The sequence below is a fragment of the Platalea leucorodia genome (assembly GCF_965183815.1).
Source record: "Platalea leucorodia genome assembly, chromosome: 3".
Lineage (NCBI taxonomy): Eukaryota > Metazoa > Chordata > Aves > Pelecaniformes > Threskiornithidae > Platalea > Platalea leucorodia.
In genome coordinates, this window is record NC_138825.1 from 20512684 (window position 1) to 20530586 (window position 17903).

The following is a 17903-nucleotide window of genomic DNA, read 5'->3' on the forward strand; positions in this document are numbered from 1 at the left end:
GGCCCTTGGGTGGCTGGGCTGCCATATGTCGGTGGGCAGGAGGGGACATACGCTTGCGCTGCCTTAACCCGTGGCATAACTGCCTGGCGGATGCAGAGCCAACGGGAGTTTGCTTGCTCTCTGCCCACTGCTGTTCTTAATGATGTCTTTTAAAAAAGACCAACTTTAGAGAGTTTAATTTGTATTGTAAATGTACAAAATGAAAATTGGATAAATGGAACATTTTAAACTCTCTCAGGCTATTTGATATGTTGTACATATGTGCAACATACCCGTCTGCATGTGATTGCCCTTGCTGATGCAGCCACACAGGGGAGAAAGATGCTCTCTCTCTGCGTTGTTTCCAAGGTCTTGGTGTGCAACAGGCATGTGACATGAACAGTGAGATATGTTTATGGCAAATTGCAGTCTCTTAGCCTAGTCCCACGTTCTCTCCATGAACGAACACCCTTGATTTCAGTATAGCCCAATGTTTGGGCAGAAACAAACGTGCCCAAGGCTCAGAATGAGATCAGACTTAAGAGAGAAAATATTAGAGGTCATCAGGCAATTGTAAATTTGCAGCCTTCTTTTCTTCATGGCGAGCAGTTATTCAGGGGTCTGGCTTTGACAAGCAAGTTTGCGGACTACAACACGACAGAAACCAGAAGTTCTCGTTTGCTATTATTATTATCAGTACATATTTGTATTTTATTGATGTGGATGCTAGATCTGGGTCATTGTCTTGTTTTGTACAATTTAGAATCGTTCCTGTTAGTATATCCCCAAACTTATTTATTTACATGTTTTTCTTCCCTAGCAGCCTGTCACCAATTAACTGGCCGCACAGTCTGGCCTCCCTTCTGCCCTCTTGTCCCTTGAAGCCACTTTATCGTGGATGCTCCTTTGTAGTGAAGATCTGAAATCTGGAACTGCACTTACTGCAGCACAGACCACCTCTCTGTGTACATCAGATGTACAGGATTGATTTTGCTTTCATATTCTGCATGCCTAAGTATTTTACATTCAAAAGCTAGTCTTGACTGCCATTATATTTGAACATTATGCTTCAGTTTGACCTCATGATACATGAGCCATTTTACTTCCATTCTAGATGTGTGAAGCTTTGCTTGTTTCAAATGAGAAACTTTTAGAGTAAATGAATACTTATCCATATTTGGTATTCTTTAAAGAAAGTGGGAACCCCATGCATGCATGTAATGGTGGAGTCCATGGAGAAAGTTCCATGGAGGATCATTTTAAAAATGTTGCCGTATCGTGGCTTTCTCACGTTCATGAATGCTGGCTAAATATTTTCATGGTCTGCACCTGGCCTACCCTCTGCTTTTTAGCTTGTGATTTTAGACACTCCCTTTTCTCCCTTATTGGCTTTTAGGAACGTAGCTGGCTTTGCTGCCAGTTCTCTGTTGTGAGCAGATAACTCAGCAAAGTCTGCTTTCCTGGACCATTTGTGGAATGGTGGCTTCTTGTACTGATATTTAGATGCTGCTAAACTTACTAATAACAATTTAATGTATATTATGTCTTATATGCCATAATGTGGTAATTGATGTTTTGGTTAACATGCAAAGCCTCATAATAACCATGTGTTTAAAAAAAAAAAAAAAGTTGGATTTTACCAGCTGAAATGAAGAGAACAGTAACAATAATGTTTGATAATATATATTGGGATGTGACTTAATGTTCTTCCAGACTTTAATACGTTCCACATACAAAAAGTAGTGCCTTAGGTTTAGCGGAGGGGTGTAAGCTGTATTTTTACCATATTTTATTTTTTTAAGTCCTAACATTTCTAATGTTACTCAGATCTGTTTGTTTTAAGGTGATGAAATCAGTTGGACAAGGGGAAGAGAAAATTAGAAGTTAGAAGTTAGAAATTAGAAAAGCCTTTCTGATTTGCTGGTGGCTGTTGGGCAAACCATCCCCTTGCAGGCTGACCTGCTGAACATGTACAGATGGCACAGGGAGGGAGACCGAGCCTTGAAACACTCTTCCATTAAATCTGCATTTAGATGTCTTTAAATTACAAGAGCACGTGTGTCAGCACATTCTGTAGAGATGAATTAGAAATTGTTTCTGTTCAATTTGCAGGATTATTTCTCCCCTCTCTTTCTTTACGTCACACTTCGGGAGCACATTGCTCAGTTGACCTATTAAAAACATTTGAATTACCCAATGCTTTTGCACCTTACCTGCTAAGGGCCTAGTCTTCTGCAGCGCAGAGACAGCAGTGCAAAGTCTCTTCATCACTAAAGCGCTGTGAGGATTCAGTGAGTGTGCAGAAGGACATAGGCCTTGTCTGTTTACAGCAGAGTAAATTGTCCCAGTTGTCTGACACTAACCAGTTCACCTTCCCACCCAACCTGTGTCCCTATCCTGTCGAAACACTGTTCCCTCCCGTTAGAAATACTCTGTGTTTGTTGTACGGGTGATACTTTATTTTAATGGAATCGCTAAAATGCATGAATAACAGAAGGAAATCTCTTACGATCTTTAACTGTTGTGTATTCTCATCTTTTCTTCTCCCCACACCATCTCACCTGTGTTCACCTTCCTTTGTTTGTGTTACGTCTATTTTAGATTGTAAGCTCCTCAAGGCAGGGAACTGATGCTTCTCAACTGTCTGTAAAGCACCTTTTACAACTGTGGTGCTCTTTGAAATATCAAATAATAATAAATATTAGAATCGATTCCCAATGAGTTAAAAGTTTTATTTGTTTTTAATGTTTTAGCAACAGCAAGGGCAGCAGGCCCGTATGACACCATGTAAGGAAGGTGCTCAGAGGACTGGGGGTGACAATGTAAGAACCTGTGTGTTGACGGGCGAGCAGGGTTGCTGTCTGGCTGTCCTTCAGTGTTTGACTGCTCTTGCGGACCGCTGTTGCCGATGTAACCTGTACGACCATCCTTCATTGCTTTCTCTCTCTGTTGTCTTTGATAGCAGCGTTCCCCTTATCAATACCCTCATCATCACTCCCGTCTGATCTCCTCTCCGAGCAACTTTGAGCACATCTACCACATGACTGTTAATTCAGCCGAAAAATTCCTCTCTTACGATTCCATAAACCCTGCATTTTCCCCGCCTCCACGCTCTGTCCTCGGTACTCCAGACTTTATGACTCTGAGGGTATGAACGGCTGAATCAGGTGTTCACTCTACTAACTCTGTGTGGTTTTCCTTTTGCCTGGCTATTAACATGGGAGAAAAACCCTTGTAAGCCGTTTCCTTCACCCCTTAACTTTCTTCTGTCCCAGCTGATTTATTTTCTGCTATCAGCTGTGGTCTTTCCACAGCTCTGATCTGCCAAGAAACAGATACTTCATGGCTTTAAAAAATAAAAAGAAGTGTATAACAACTGACCTGAATGTTTTGCTGTGAGAATAGCATTTTTAATCACCAGGAAGGATGTGGGAATTTTGAATTATGTTCCACAGTGTTCATCCTCCAGCAGTCAGTGGCAGGATGCTGTTTATCAGGTTGCATTAGGAAAAGTTTCTGGATCTCTCTGTGTTGGACCAAACTTTCAAACTGTTTGTTTATGATGAAATCATGTGGAGTGCAAGAATTTTTACACAGTACTGTACGTAGATTGAGAGAGAGACAGGTTGTGCCTCAGACAGTTTCTAGGTTAAAGTAAATAAGTGAAGTTAGAACACATACAAGCACAATCAAAAATTAAAGATAATGGCAACTTGCTGATGTAGATCCTCTTAATCCTGGTAGTTTAAAGCAGAGGCTGAGGTAAGATACTGTTCTGTAGATATCCTTCCAGTTGGAATGTAAACTGGGGGATGGAAGTGGACTTTTCTTTTTTCTTGTATTGTGCATCCTGGTCTGACTCCGTGGGGGCTGCTAGGTCCTATAGAAATACAAGCCATACTAAAACAGGCACACAAGTCCCTGCTGTGCATTGTAATTGTGTACCGTGCTGTAGCCTGTAGTTCTGCTTGGGGCAGGTTCGCAGATAAATCAGGAAGAATCTGTGAGGTAGATGTATGTGATGGTGGTTGGTTGCTGAGGGTTCGTATGGGTCTGAGCCATGCCCGTGGCTGTAATGGAAACACCGCTGTTGGTTTCTGTGGCTTTTGGACACCCTTCAGACACGCATGGCAAAGCTTCACCGCCAGACTGCTTGGAGTGCCTTTTGGCTGCTGTTCTAGATCCTTATCACTGGGAAGGTTTTTGGATACATACCTGCGTACAACACTAGAGAGAATTTAAAAACGCAGGAGGAAAATTAATCTCTTCCATATGGCTCCAAAATGAATTTGCACAGCTGAGCTTTGACTGGTCACGTGCGTGGTGGTGTGCCACTGTTGTGAAGTCCCAATTGTCACAACCATTAATATTCAGAAATGAAGCTGCAGCATTTTGGAAAGCATGCCCTGTGATGACAGGTCTGCATCCATCCTGGCTTTTCTGGTAGGAGGAGAGATGCAAATACACAAGAGGAATGCTCTATTGAAATGCAAAAGAAAAATATTGTTAAGCCAAATTGAATTTGTTTCTCTCTTAGAGGGTCATTACAGGGTCACTGAAGCTGTATTTCCATTCTAGTTTTAACAGGTTTTTTTTAAATCCAACTGTACTATAAAATTTTCTATGTTTAATATGCAGTAATGTATCACTGGACTGTGACCCACCCTCTACCTTCCCTTTCTCATGTGAGTAGTCTCCCTGGGATCAGTAAGGAATGACCCTGGTGTTTTAGACTCTTAATTTTTTGCTTTAGGAGTGTCCTTCATCCTAATGTTGCAGCCTACTAGCATAAATTGGAGAAAAAAAGTGAAGTGGGCAACCTGGAGCATCGAGATTTTGTACCTGTTAGCTCCTTAGAGCACTAGAGGTTTAGTCTTGTATGAAGAAAAGCGTTTGTCTCCTTTGTGGCTTGAGGGTAGAGATGCTGTAAGCTGTATGGAGAGCAAGGCGGTGTGGTTTGGTTTCATGTCTGTCCATCCCCTCTTTGTGTTTGGAGAATTTAGGGTTAAGAAGGGTAGCACTCCCTCTGAGGGGACTGTGGTCCCAGGTACAGATGGGATATTGGAACCAAAACAGCCTGGAATCCATACAGGAGTTGAAAAATGACCCGTTAAGGCTTTTAGATTCTGTCATATTATTTCATGGAAGAATTAAAAGCTCAAGTTTATAATGTAATGAACAGAACACTGCTTAAAAACAAAAAACCCAAAACACAAGCAGCAGCATGACGGACAGAGAAACATAAGCAAACCATTTCCTATGGGTGTTGTAACTGTTTAGTTAGACCTTAGATGTACGTTCTTGCCCTGCTGCCTGAGAAGGCAGCGTGGGAGCAGTTAGCACGGGCGCGAGAGCTGAGGCTCGGGAACACCGCAGAGCCGCGAGCGTAGCAGCGATTGCCCGTACGTAACCCACAGCTCCACGGCAGCTCCATTCTCTGGCTGGGAATGGGATGCACTGAACTAATTTGGGTCTTTCACCCTATTTCACAGTGATTAACTTTGCTCAGCAAGCAGCTTCTCTGCTGCTGTTTTTTTTTTCCTCTTCTCTCACCTTTCTCCATTTGGTTCAGCAGTGGGAATGAATTTTCCATCTAGGATTTGAATTGTTGCTCTAAATGAGGGGTTTTTGTCTCTAAGTAAAGCAAGCTCAGGTTTCGTGGGGTTTTTTTCCTTTGTTTTTAACGTGCTGCGTTTTGCTGCTTTATAACTACCGCTAATAACTGCTGTTTATTTTTCTTTGAATCCCCTTTCTGCATCATGTGCGTATCACTTCCAGGGGTTTTGGTGCAAAATGCCAGGGTCTCTGGCATGTGCTGCTTTTATTTTTAGAACAAAGAACAATGAAAGATTTGCTTTGTGGAGAAACTTTCTACGAGGAATTACATGGACTTTGCAAACTGAGGTCATGAAAAAGAATCATCATTAGAATACACTATTAAAATAAATGAGTCTCTTTCACACACCCACCCGTTCCCTCATTCCCCTGATGCCTGTATGTTGTCTGCTCACTGTTAAGGAGGTTAATCGCCTTAGCATCGAACATAATTGTTCTCTTTGCAAAATGAACCATTGTAGGTTTACACAAGTACAAAAGACCTCCCTTGCAACTCCAGTGTACTAACCTCAGTGCAGGCGTTTGCATGGTGCTGCACTTGCCTTCCCTCTGTTTCTCAAAACACAGCAGTAACTTCTTCGTTAGCCCGTTAGTTCCTTTGCATATTGTCCGGGGAGCCTCCATTGCTTACGTGCATCCAGGATGCTCATGCTCTTATCTGTAACTGATTGTTTATTGCGTGGTGAAGGACACAGAAGCTGAGGTTTAGTATTTTGTACTACAAAGTAGGTTGGTTGTTCGCATTTAAAAAAAAAAAAGAATCACAAATGATTTAAGAGACTTTTTTAAGCCTTCAGGTATAAATCCTCATTGAGAATAGCAGAGCAGTGGGCGAGAGGAGAATTAAACAGGGCTTTTTCATTCGTAAGATCTCGGATTCTCTTTTGCTGGTGTTTGAGAGAGATCTGAGAACAGGAGGAGAGATTTTAATTCTTTCTTGTTTGTTGCATGTTAAAAATCAGCCATTTCTAGCCCCCTGGGAGAAGCAAAGGGCTGACTGTAAGAGCAAAGGGGTCTGTTACAGCAATGACTCTTAAGGATCAGTGTGAGATTGGATTGACAGCAGGTTGGTAACAATTATCTGATAAAGCCTGAACTGTATAAAATCTGTTCATTACAAAGTTTCTATTTAATTATCCATTTTAAAATACAGATAGAGAACTGGGTAGTATCTGAGGGTCTCTGAGAATACTTTTGCCGGGGAGGGGAGGGGTGGAATCTTTGTTGTGGTCTGACATTTCCATAACATCCTAGCTTAAAAAGGCATTGCAATTGCAACTGTTGTTCTATGTGTGGCTACTTTACTTCAGAGTGAGGGTGGGGAAATAATTAAATATAAATAGGAAGAAATTAACAGCTATTGCAGGGGGGTGTTTTGTAAAGTGGAAATAAAGTAATGCTCAGAACTACCTGCAGTTCTTTTCACATTCTGCATCTGTAAAGGTTCCCTAAACCTAATTCTAGTTAATGCTAATGACTTAATAATACAAATCATGTTAGGAGCAGGATGAAGTCTCATATTTAGCCAGAGATGAAATGGTACACATGGGCATTAGAAAGTCCCTCTGGGCTAAGAAGCCAGCTCATATACAGAGAGATGGGCTAAACAAGCTGAGAAGCCTTTTCCCCTAAGGTCAGCTGTAAGTTAACAGAAGCAGAAATAAAATCTCCCAGAACTTACTTCAAAGTACTCTTTTCCCTTCTTTTAAAGACGGCTTATGTTTAAGGAACTACCATATCCAAGTAGAAAAATGGTGTTTTATCTCTTCCCTCAGTAAAGGACCGCTTCAGTCCAGTAACTTACCAATTTAGAAAATCAACTGGAACTCTCAGGATGCAAAACAGGAGCATTAATCAAAATACGTAGAAAAACAATGGCATGTGCTCTGGTCATCCTCTTTGAGCAGGCTGAGAACAGGAGGCTGATTCTCACTTTGGCTCAACTGGTGTAGGTCTGGAGTAATGCTGTTAATACCTTTTGAATTACATAAGTAATTGAAATACAGATTGATCCGCTATGTGTTCATAACTCTGCAGGCATTAGGGATTAACATGGTTATTGTGTAAGTTACACATGCATGGCACAAATGATGGCATCAAAGAGAGAAATTTTAGTAAGATCCTTGGAAGCCTGTGTTCAGAAAGAATGCATTATGCGATATAACTTGAAGATATCTATAGCGGCTTAATTAGGCTTGCAAACCATCCTTTCAAGGAAATTCTTGAATTATTAGACATACTCTTTCAGTTGTCTGCATATGTCCATGTAATTCAGCACTTCACTATCGCATTGCGTGTGCTTCCAGTCTCTGCACTAAACTGCAGAATATTATTTTGCAAATTTTGCTGACTTGCTGCCCAGATAATTCAGCTCTGGTAAGACTGGGGTTTTAATGTATTTTGGGGCCTTCCTTCATAGCATCCAAGGCTGAGCCAGCAGTCAATAAGTAAACATGTCATTGTGTGTGTCTGCATTGCAGAATCTTCGGCCTCAGGAAAGTCGGACCGTATTCAGTGGCTCTGTCAGTATCCCATCGATCACGAAATCCCGCACAGAACCAGGACGATCGATGAGTGCAAGCAGCGGGTTAGCAGCACGTAAGCAAACAGAACTGTGTTGCTTTGCGGTCTATGCACAAGTATTTTAGGGAAACAGCTACCTGCATTTGCTTCTATCCGTACTGCCACTAGATAGGATTTTCAGAAGTGATGGCTGACTGTATTCCCATTGAGGGCAAGTACAATATTCTAATCTTGCTTTCAAAGGAGCACATGAATAAGCAGCTAGCACTTTTGAGAGCCCCACATTTGTAATTCGTCAAATTTTTAAAACTGACGTTAAAATTAAGATTACATTCTTACCCTTGGGACTACTTTGCTGCTGCTTAAGTGTTTTAAATCGGTGGCAAGTTGTTCACAAGCTCCATGGTTATTAACTTTGTTGCTTAAGTGTGTAGAGCTCTTGATGCCTCTCCTGCTGCTAGTGCAAAGAGAAAGCAATAGAAAACTGACTGCTGGTATGGAAGCGTTACATTGCGCTGGAAACAGCTGTCCTAGTGCTGCCATGCTGCCTCTGTGTGCCAGAGTCAGCGCAGGGACCTGTGCTGAGACCGGGCAAGAGACTAAATAATGGCCCGTGTGAAATTAGAGGCAAGACTGGTGTCCCACATTTTCTAGGCTTTTTCCCTTCCTGTGACGCATGCCCCATTTGTTGCACATTGCCAACTGCTTGCAGAAAGCGTGTGTCTGCTGTAGTCTGTACCTGCCGGTACAACCCACCTACTCCTGGGAAAGAGGCCACTGCAACTAAGCTGCCACCACAGCAGTTTCTACAACTGCTGTCTTTGTCAGGAACATAGCGACTGTGTCTGTGCTGGGTAAAGTGTGCTAATGCTGACGCGCCAAGGGAGGGACCAGAGAATCCCTAGGAAAAACTGCAGCTGGCAGCAGACAAGATAAAAGCCCACACAGCCTGCAGGCCATGAGCTGAGCATCTTGGGAGGTGCTGGAGGAAAGCAGAACTAACCAGAGAAACAGCTAACGAATTTCTAGTACCTTGAGTGGGTGTCTGTAACACAGTTTAATTCCTCCACCCATTTTAGGATCGTCTGCACAAAACGGGAGTGCTTTGCGGAGGGAATTCTCAGGAGGTAGCTATGGAGCAAAGCGTCAGCCCATGGCATCGCCCTCAGATGGTTCCTTATCCTCTGGTGGCCTGGACCAAGGCAGCGATGCACCAACAAGGGACTATGAGCGAGAGGTGAGCGACAGGAGAAAGAGGAGAAAATTTAAGTGTGTTGATAAAGATGAGGGAGTTAAATTCTGTCATGGGTTTGGCTACAAGTTTGGGAGTGGTTGACAATGAAGACTTGGATTTCCTGTATTTCAAGCTGTCCTGACAAAAGACTGGTCAAACTGTGTCAACTCTGGTCCTGGCATTTAACGTGCAGAAAACACTCTCTGCGCTCCTTACCTGGAGATATGTGGGTAGTGAGGCTCCCAAAAATACTGGCCCAGTATAGTAATAGCTTGATAACGACCTGTCACAGCTTGAAGTGGTGATATTCCTTCTGCCCTTTATTTGCAAAGCCTCTTAAGCTATCTTAGCAACCATTTCACAGGAGACATTTTGTACTCGGAGTGCCTGAAGTTAATAAGGTAATTTAAGAATTACCGTATAGTAATTTCATTTAGAGCAGAAGCTGGATTTAATAATTTATATTCTGTGCAGAACGAGACTATAATTATGACAGGACTGCAATCCTGCCCAGTGCTAAACACAGTCCCTCCAACCAAGAATGTTTTACGTGGGAGGGTTCAATGTGAAGTTGGCCAGCAAAATTTCCCCAGCCCGTTTTCGTACTAAGGAGTGAGAAAATCAGAGCTCACATAGGCTTTTTATGGTACTGAATATATCCTTCTAGTTGAAGCTGGAAGGCAACTGTCAACCCAAACCCTGGGAGTGACATAGAAGAGGTAGCGGTGATGAAGCCTGTACCACAAAGATTTCTCAGTTCCGTGCAAGAGCATCTCAGATCATAATCTGTGAAAAGGCAGGAGCCACCGTAGCTTCACAAGCAACCTGACGTTGCACACTCTGCTGACCAAGAGGCCCGCGGAAACATGCAAACTGCAAGATTCCCGCAGGTGCTGTGTCCTTATGTCGGTGTCAGTTATGCCTGCTGAAAGCAGAGTGATCTGACCGCTTACTCTTAAGTCTCCCCAGACCAGGAAATTCTGAGCAAAAAAAATTCCTCAGTATTTTTGGACAGAAGCAAAATACATGGAGGCCTTTGAATCCAGTCACCTGTTGCTCAGACACCCTCAGTCACTCTCAAACTTGCCATCCTGTTACTTACTGGTGTTCTTCTGTGTCTTTGGGCTGCAGGACTCTGACTCTCCGAGACACTCTACTGCATCAAACAGCTCCAACCTCAGCAGCCCTCCCAGCCCGGTTTCTCCTCACAAGACCAAGAGCCTCTCCCTGGAGAGCTCTGACCACGTGAGTTGGGACTCATGAACTGCTTCAGCATTCAGATTTGACATCACAGCAGCTTGCTGTCCCCATGGCTGTCCCCTTCACTTGTTCCAGTTCTCACCTTCATCATCCTAACCTTCCCCATTCCCTGTCTGAAAGCGATCTGGGAGTGGGGTACAGAGGAAGGTAAAAGCTGGGCGTCTTCAGCACCGTTGGGCACTGCCTCACCCTCCCTTCCCCAGATTTGACAGCAGCAAACAAGCAAAGCTAGGGTGTTGGTAAATATCAGATGCTGTAGATTTGTATTAGTATTGGTTTCATTTTTGTGGTTACAGCTGCTTTGTTTTTGAAGACATATTATCCCACCTCCCTTCCACTTCCCAAAAAGTAGCTTAAGTAGACCAGACCAGTATCAACAAGAGAAAATTCAGAGGGATTTTGTTTTCATACAATAGCTCATTGTACTGTACAAAAGTAGCACAGACCCCTTCCCCTGCATGGGGAATGATCAGTATGTCAGAGGCACATAAAAGCTTTCAGCCACCACGTTTGAATGTCAATCTGATTGTCGCCAGCAAATCCTTATTGATTAAAATGATGCATATTTTACTACAGTACAGAGTTTAAATAAATACGCAGATGTTAGAGTAAAATACGTATGTATATATTCAAAGAAAAAAAGCATTGTGTATGCAGCAGAAGATGGATGCTTATTTAAGAGAGCCTTTAATTTAAGATTTGTGTTGTCCCTGTTTTCATGCTCGGTAATATACAGACTTGGAGGCCTGGCCTAAAACCTTTTGCAGGACAGATATTCCTTTTGCATAGCACTCGCTGCACTGGCAGGAGAGGTCCCTGCAGTGCTTTCACAACATTTCTTTACTTCTGGCGGTAGCATAACTGAAGCTATAATTCCTACTTTCATGTTAATCCCCCATCCTTTGCAAAAATGACAACGATTGGAAAGCAACCCCCTGCCCCGACAACCAAGGGCACCGGTCAGCCAGGTGGCTGCCCTGGTTTCTTGTGTGCTAGCTGTGCAGCTGAGGAACCTTACGGCATGCTACAGTAGAGGTCCTTAAGGCAGCAAGGGAGTTCAATGCAGCAGGATTCAGCAGGAAAACTGTTTCCCTGGGTGAGCCTTTGAGCAGGGTTAACTCTGAAGGGAGCAGTCTTCCACATCTCCTTGACCATCCCTAACCAGAAAACTGTTTCTGTTGTTACCAAATACTAGTTGCTAATACACATCAGCCAAATGAGTGCCCTTAGCCTGAAGCTAGCCGTGGCTGGCTATGCTGTCACTGTAGCAATGAAGAACCTTGAAGACTGACCTCACACTGTTCACACTGTGGTAGTCGAAGATGCCTAGTCACCCACAACTGCCATGCTGGCAAGGTTGGTTTTCCTTTCCCTCCCCACCCATGCTGTGGGTTTGTGCAATTTGCAGTTGTTTGTATGCGCTCACCTGCTGTTTGGTTCCCATAGCAGGTCAGGTTGGAGGGCAGAAACTATTGCGGTGGAAGACAGAGCCCACTGAAGTTGCAAAAATAAATAAAAAGCTGAAGCTGGTCATGCAGTCAACAGAATAAAGTGAGACTGATGTACAAATAGATGGTAAGAGGAAGATGTCTCTTCTCTTTAGTTAGCAAGGCAGATGTGTTTTTCATTTGGGAGTGTGTTCAAATGAGCCTCTCTTCTCAGTAGTATTGTTGCTGGCTTTATACAATGACCATACTCAAACACGTAAGGGCTTTTTGTATTTAGAATACTGTTTTTTGTGGGTTTCGGAAACTTACTATGGCTCTTATTAAACCATTCCATATTCTTGCAGTCAGCAGTATATAGTGTTTCACCCACACAGAGATGTTTGGAGTTTTCCAGTTTCTGTCTTCCCTAATAGAAGTTATAGGTAAGGTCAAACCATGTACAGTAATTTCCAGGTATGATCTAAACATGAAATAGGGAATGAGACACAGATCATTTAATCCATTTAATCATGCTGGGTCTCCTAGGTAAGATTTCTCTTTCACTCTGAATCAAGAGGCTTGTGCGAGTTTAAGCTCATTCAATGTTATTTTGGGACAGGAATTCAAGAATTTTTTTAGAAACAGTCATATCAAAAGCCTGTCTCTCTCCTGTTTGGGTTTTTCAGAGTAGCAAGCTGGTTGTGGTGTTTGTTTTCACTTCAAAGCTGCTACTTTTGCAAGCCTGGCATTTTATATTAAAAGCTTTAGCAAACAGCTAAGCACTTGAAATTAATTCCTCCCAGAATAGTTTTCAGTCTTTCTGAGGGACAGATAGGCAGGGCGTTATTGGCATTATTAAAATTCCCCATCAGCTTCTTTTTTAAAGGCTGCATATTGCTTCAAGTATAGCCACTGCTTTTTCCCCATAATTCCCTCCTTTTGGTAAAGCACGTCCACACACTTTTCAAAGCACTTGCAGACTAGTTTTGTATTTACTGTATGTTGTATTTAAACATTAATCTTATTTTGATGTTGAGAGAAGGCATTTAAATGGCAGTCATTTAAGACAGAGCAGCCTGCATGACAGTCCCCTGAGAGAGGGTCACAGGATCTTTTTTGTGGATTTTTTTTGCAGTTGAGCTAATGCTCTATCCGAGAATGGAACCCAAAGAGCCACAACACAGCAAACAATTAAATCGAGTAAACCCCTATGTTTACTCCGTTACGGTGCCTGCAATCTATTGATATCAAAACCTGACATTTTCAGGCAGAGCGTAGGTCAGCTGTGTTTCAAAACTAACCTCCAGAGGATGAGAGCTCCACAGGCCTACACTCTTTGTACACCACAATTTCTAAGCCTTGGCAGTCTCCTTTAGGATTACTATATTTAATCATTAGTTTGGTACTGTGCATTTTTATACGCATCTGTTCAAAAGAGAAGCAGCAACTGTTCTCTCAGTTGAAAAGCAAATGACCACATCACTCACTCATTTGAAAAGAGAAAAATTGTCCTAGGACTTGAATAGTTTTATATATTTGGGGACCATTTGATTATACACTCAATTTTAAACCACACTCGTCTTTTTTTTGTTGGTATGAACACTGAAAACACATGCATACTGTAGCTGAGCTTTTTAAATACTCATTGGGCTAGGAAAAGTAACTTGGTCATTTGAACTGTAAGACTCTTGACTGGTATCTCAAAGACAGTTGTCTCTTAAGGTTTGATGTTTGCTACTTTGCACTGTAGCATTGCTTCAACTTCACAGTTACAAGGCTGCATTTTGTTCAGGGAGCTTGAAATCTCCCATCGAATTTTTGACTGTAGCATATGTTCTCTGTACACAGTATGTATCTAGCTGATTTTTTCCTTTTGGCTGAGACTGAAGGTGTTTGCATTTTTGACACTGCTTAAACATATGGGTTGTTGGGTTTTTGCATTTCTTTTTTTCTCTTTTGATGGCAACAAAGGATCTGAACAGATTCAGGCAGCTACTAAGGATTCCAGGTTATAGAATGAAAAAGGTTTGGTAAATAGTTTTCCCCTGCACATGTGCACACACAGACACGTGGCTTCCTTCCACATTTCATGAACCCAAAAGCAGGGTTATAGTACTCTCTTCTCTCTTGCCTTTAACCTGTGGAAGACAGCTGGTGGTTTCAAAAAAACATTCCTGAGGCTGTGGTGAAGGAGTTGCTTCTTTTCCTCTCAGTTAGTTGCTGTGGCTTGTTATGAATGTGCATTTTGCTCATTTTAACGAGTTTCAAAACTGAGTCAGGAATGTTATATCTCTTTGATTTGATTCTGATAAAATTACAAGCCAGGTGTGTTATTCTCAGGTATACAGCAGAGGGAAGTTAAGGGTCTTGTCATACCAAAAAAGTCCAAAAAGCATGGTGTGTTTATAGAAATGTAGTTTTATCGCATCTAACTGGTTCACAGAGCGTGTCAGCCTTTCGAAACAAAACAGTCTGACTATTAACACAGAAACAGATTCTGGCACTATATTGTCTTGCTTGGCCAGACCCTGAATGACAGGACAAACATGCTCTTGGGTGTAAGTAGTTGGTTTTGTTTTTTTTTTTCCATTTTATGCACGCTGTTTAATTTTAAATGAATACATTAAGGGTAAAATTTATTGCAGTGCAAGTACCCACACCTCCTCTGAGAATCAAAGTGGCACATAGTAGCTTCTGCTGTGGGTTTTTTTTGTTAATAGGAGTCAGTTCCATGGAGGAAATGGGACAACTTTCTGCACTAACACAAACTGCACCCTTCCGTGTGCTTTGTGTTCACACTGTATTTGATAAACAGCCCCAGAAACTGCTCTGCTGCAGGCTTTCCAGGCTAAATTCCACCTGGACTTTGTCCTTCATTCCAGCTGCAGCTCAGTACAACCTGTTTTCATTCTGCATTTAAGAAAGTCTCATCCACAGGGAAGAAATCCACAAACCAGTGTTGGTATTTCAGAGCAATTATACCTGCCTTTTTATGTATGACAGTTTCATATCATTTATTTTTAAAATGTTTTTTGTTTTTGTTTTTGGTTTTTTTTAGGTTTTTTCATTGTAATATTATTGTACAGTTTTGCATGGCATAGATGTAATCACTTTTTTGTTTTAGAGTATAAAAGCTGACAAGTGTGCGTGTGGGGGAAAGATTCTGCTTTTTGCCTCTTCTCACTATTTTGTTTAATGCCCTCAATGTTGTAGGGGACATTGTAAGAGATTCTCTGCTACAGAACAATGATGTAGATTCTTTTGCACAGAAATATTTAAGGTGGAAGAGTCAACAATGTAAAAATGACTTACCACCACTATTTTATGTTGGTAACACACTTAATATTAACCTACTTTGATGTACTGCAATAAAACAGGGAACTGTTAGAAATGCAGATGTTTTGTCTTTTTTTCCTACCTCCTCACATTAAGCTTTGAGGAGGAAATGGAAAGGGCAATAATGGTGTTCTTGAAGATAAAACCAGCATGTTGTAACACATCTGCACAAGTACACAGTGGGAAGAAAAGGAATATATGAGAAAAATCGATTTAGCTCTAAGCTAAATTCAGAAAAAAATACCAGAACCTTTTTGAAAATTCAAAGTCAAGCCACCTTACACTTTGGTATATTGAACTTCATCAACTACAGTTCTTCTGACCTTTTTCTTAGGTCATCTGTTCTGTGTTAATATTTGTAGTCATTGTTTCTGATGTTCTTCCTTCATTTAGTTACACAGCGAATGTTTCAGTTGCTCTAGTGTTAGTGGCTGGATTCTTACTTATTTCTGAGCTACCATCATCAAATTGACTGTCACGCATCTTTAAGTGCATCTCAAAATACCTGTGAAGTTTTGCACATGCCCTGACCCTTTCACATCATCCACCAGTTTCTCCATACCAGAGACTGTTGGGATACCGTCCTCTTCATTCATTACCCTGTTGGTAAAAGTCCTAGCTTTGATTACATGCTTCAATCACACACACACACACCCCCACACACCCCACCCTGCAGCAGGAATACAGGACTATGCTGTTACTGATCCTGTGTTGCCAGCAGGTGCCAGCCTGGGCAGCAGTCCCCTCCAGGAACAGTCAGCATGCTTCCCACTTCTTACATGGCCACGGGCTACCTTACTCCACAGAAACTTCTGATCCTGTCCCTCTCCTTCAGTCAAAATTACTACTTTCTCAGCCTTGCACTCTAGCTTATGTGGATTTAAGCCTGTGGGCTCATCCCATTTAGGCCACTGCAAGTGTCTCCTAGCTGCTGTAGCTCTGCTGTAGCTCTGTGAAATACCATCTGTTTCCTGTGCTCTGACTTTTACAATCAGCAATATATTTCTGATTTCCCAGCGTTCCAGTTGCACCATCACAGCTGTGAAGGTCTTGGGAAATGGGCCTTCTATCGTCAAGGGATTTGGACATTAGAAAAGCAGAACGTAAACTGCGTGTTAGGCTTCCTGTTCAGCTCCTCAGCAGTCATTTTCTGTTTTGATGCAGCAGCCAGGTTGACTAAAGAAGGTAGGAAAATCACTGCTACCACATGTAGCCTGAATCTGGATTCTTTAGAATGGAAAATCCCTGTCTTCCCTCCCACTTGCCCTGTGGAACAAAGAACTGTTTTCTGCAAGAGGATTCTTCTAGAACTTAGAAGCTTGCTGCAGCAGAGAAATGTTCATAACCAACCTATGTGTTTAGCTCAAGCAAATGCAGTAGCTGGCAGAGCAAGCAGCAGTGATCAAGTGCTCTTGCTCACTGTAAAATGTCATGACTTCTTTGGCTTGAAGCCAGAGCACAGTGTTTCTGGCTCACCTTTTCTCCACAGCTGTTACACTGACATGCAATTCCTCATGTCACAAATCTCTCTGGGCAAAACTATAGGAATTATTAACGCTTTTAGAACATGCACAGAAGGCCAGGAGAATTAGGGGCCGAGAGCTCTAATTAGCTCTCCTAATAAAGAAACATCTTTCTTACCTTCTGCTAGTTGCTACCCTTTAGGCAAATGCAAAACAAGTCCATTGTTCAGCTTGATGTTATTCTTAAACACGCTCTCATCTAGGGAAGGGAAACGTTTTTTGCTGAGAGTTAAACAACACTCATGCCCCCAGCATGGTATACAAAAGATCTGTGGTCACATGAACAAGCACACACCACTCTGACCTAGTTGTGCTCACTGGAAAAGTGAACTGTAATGCTCTTTTTGAGATATTTTGCCGCCTTTGAAGTTCTCTGAACAGACTGGCTCTGAATCTTCAGTTTCAGAAATTTTGGTCTGAAGCTCACCTAATCCAATTCCCTTGTCAGCTTTTTATACTTTGCTTTTTAACCTTTAACAACATAAGCATTTAACATCTCAAACAATTGCACTGTTTTTACAGCTGCAAGGTCTAGATCCAAAGGAGAAAAACTAAACGACGTCTATCAGAACCCAAAACAACAAGGGAAGTTACTCTATCAGTGTACAAAGTTAAACAGCTTAATGCAAAACTATTACTTCACTGAACAGCAGAGTTCACTCTTCTCAAAGGGTTAGGAATAACTTGATGAGTACTTTTAGTTGAATTAAACAGTACTGGCTCTTTCTCAACCAAGTCTTAAATGAAGCCATTGATATGTTTATGATCTGGGAATAAAGGTAATACAATAACCTGTTTTCCTATTTCCCAAAGGTCCCTCCTGAGAGAGACCGTTTATTCACTTACCTGTTCTTTACCTCTGGAAGTGTCAGCAGTCAGGATTTCTTAGGTCCTGACATTTAAGATCATACAACCTCCGCATTCCTGGGCTGGGCTGTGTTAACCGAGTAGGACCAGCTGAGCCTGCTGCTAAATATCTGGCACTTGCCAGATAAGGACATCTGC

At 42.0% G+C, this 17903-nt stretch overlaps 1 protein-coding gene across 1 annotated transcript in view; it reads left to right on the forward strand.

The window, feature by feature from the left end:
- The window catches only part of CDC42BPA (CDC42 binding protein kinase alpha), a gene marked incomplete at both ends in the record, with an annotated part of 187707 nt that extends 175583 nt beyond the window's left edge, over positions 1 to 12124 (forward strand). The window contains 4 exons of the mRNA XM_082307118.1: positions 8076 to 8193; positions 9198 to 9355; positions 10484 to 10597; positions 12062 to 12124. Of these exons, the coding sequence (XP_082163244.1) occupies positions 8076 to 8193; positions 9198 to 9355; positions 10484 to 10597; positions 12062 to 12124 (453 nt within the window). The remainder of the gene's footprint in view (positions 1 to 8075; positions 8194 to 9197; positions 9356 to 10483; positions 10598 to 12061) is intronic.
- Positions 12125 to 17903: the final 5779 nt, after the last annotated feature.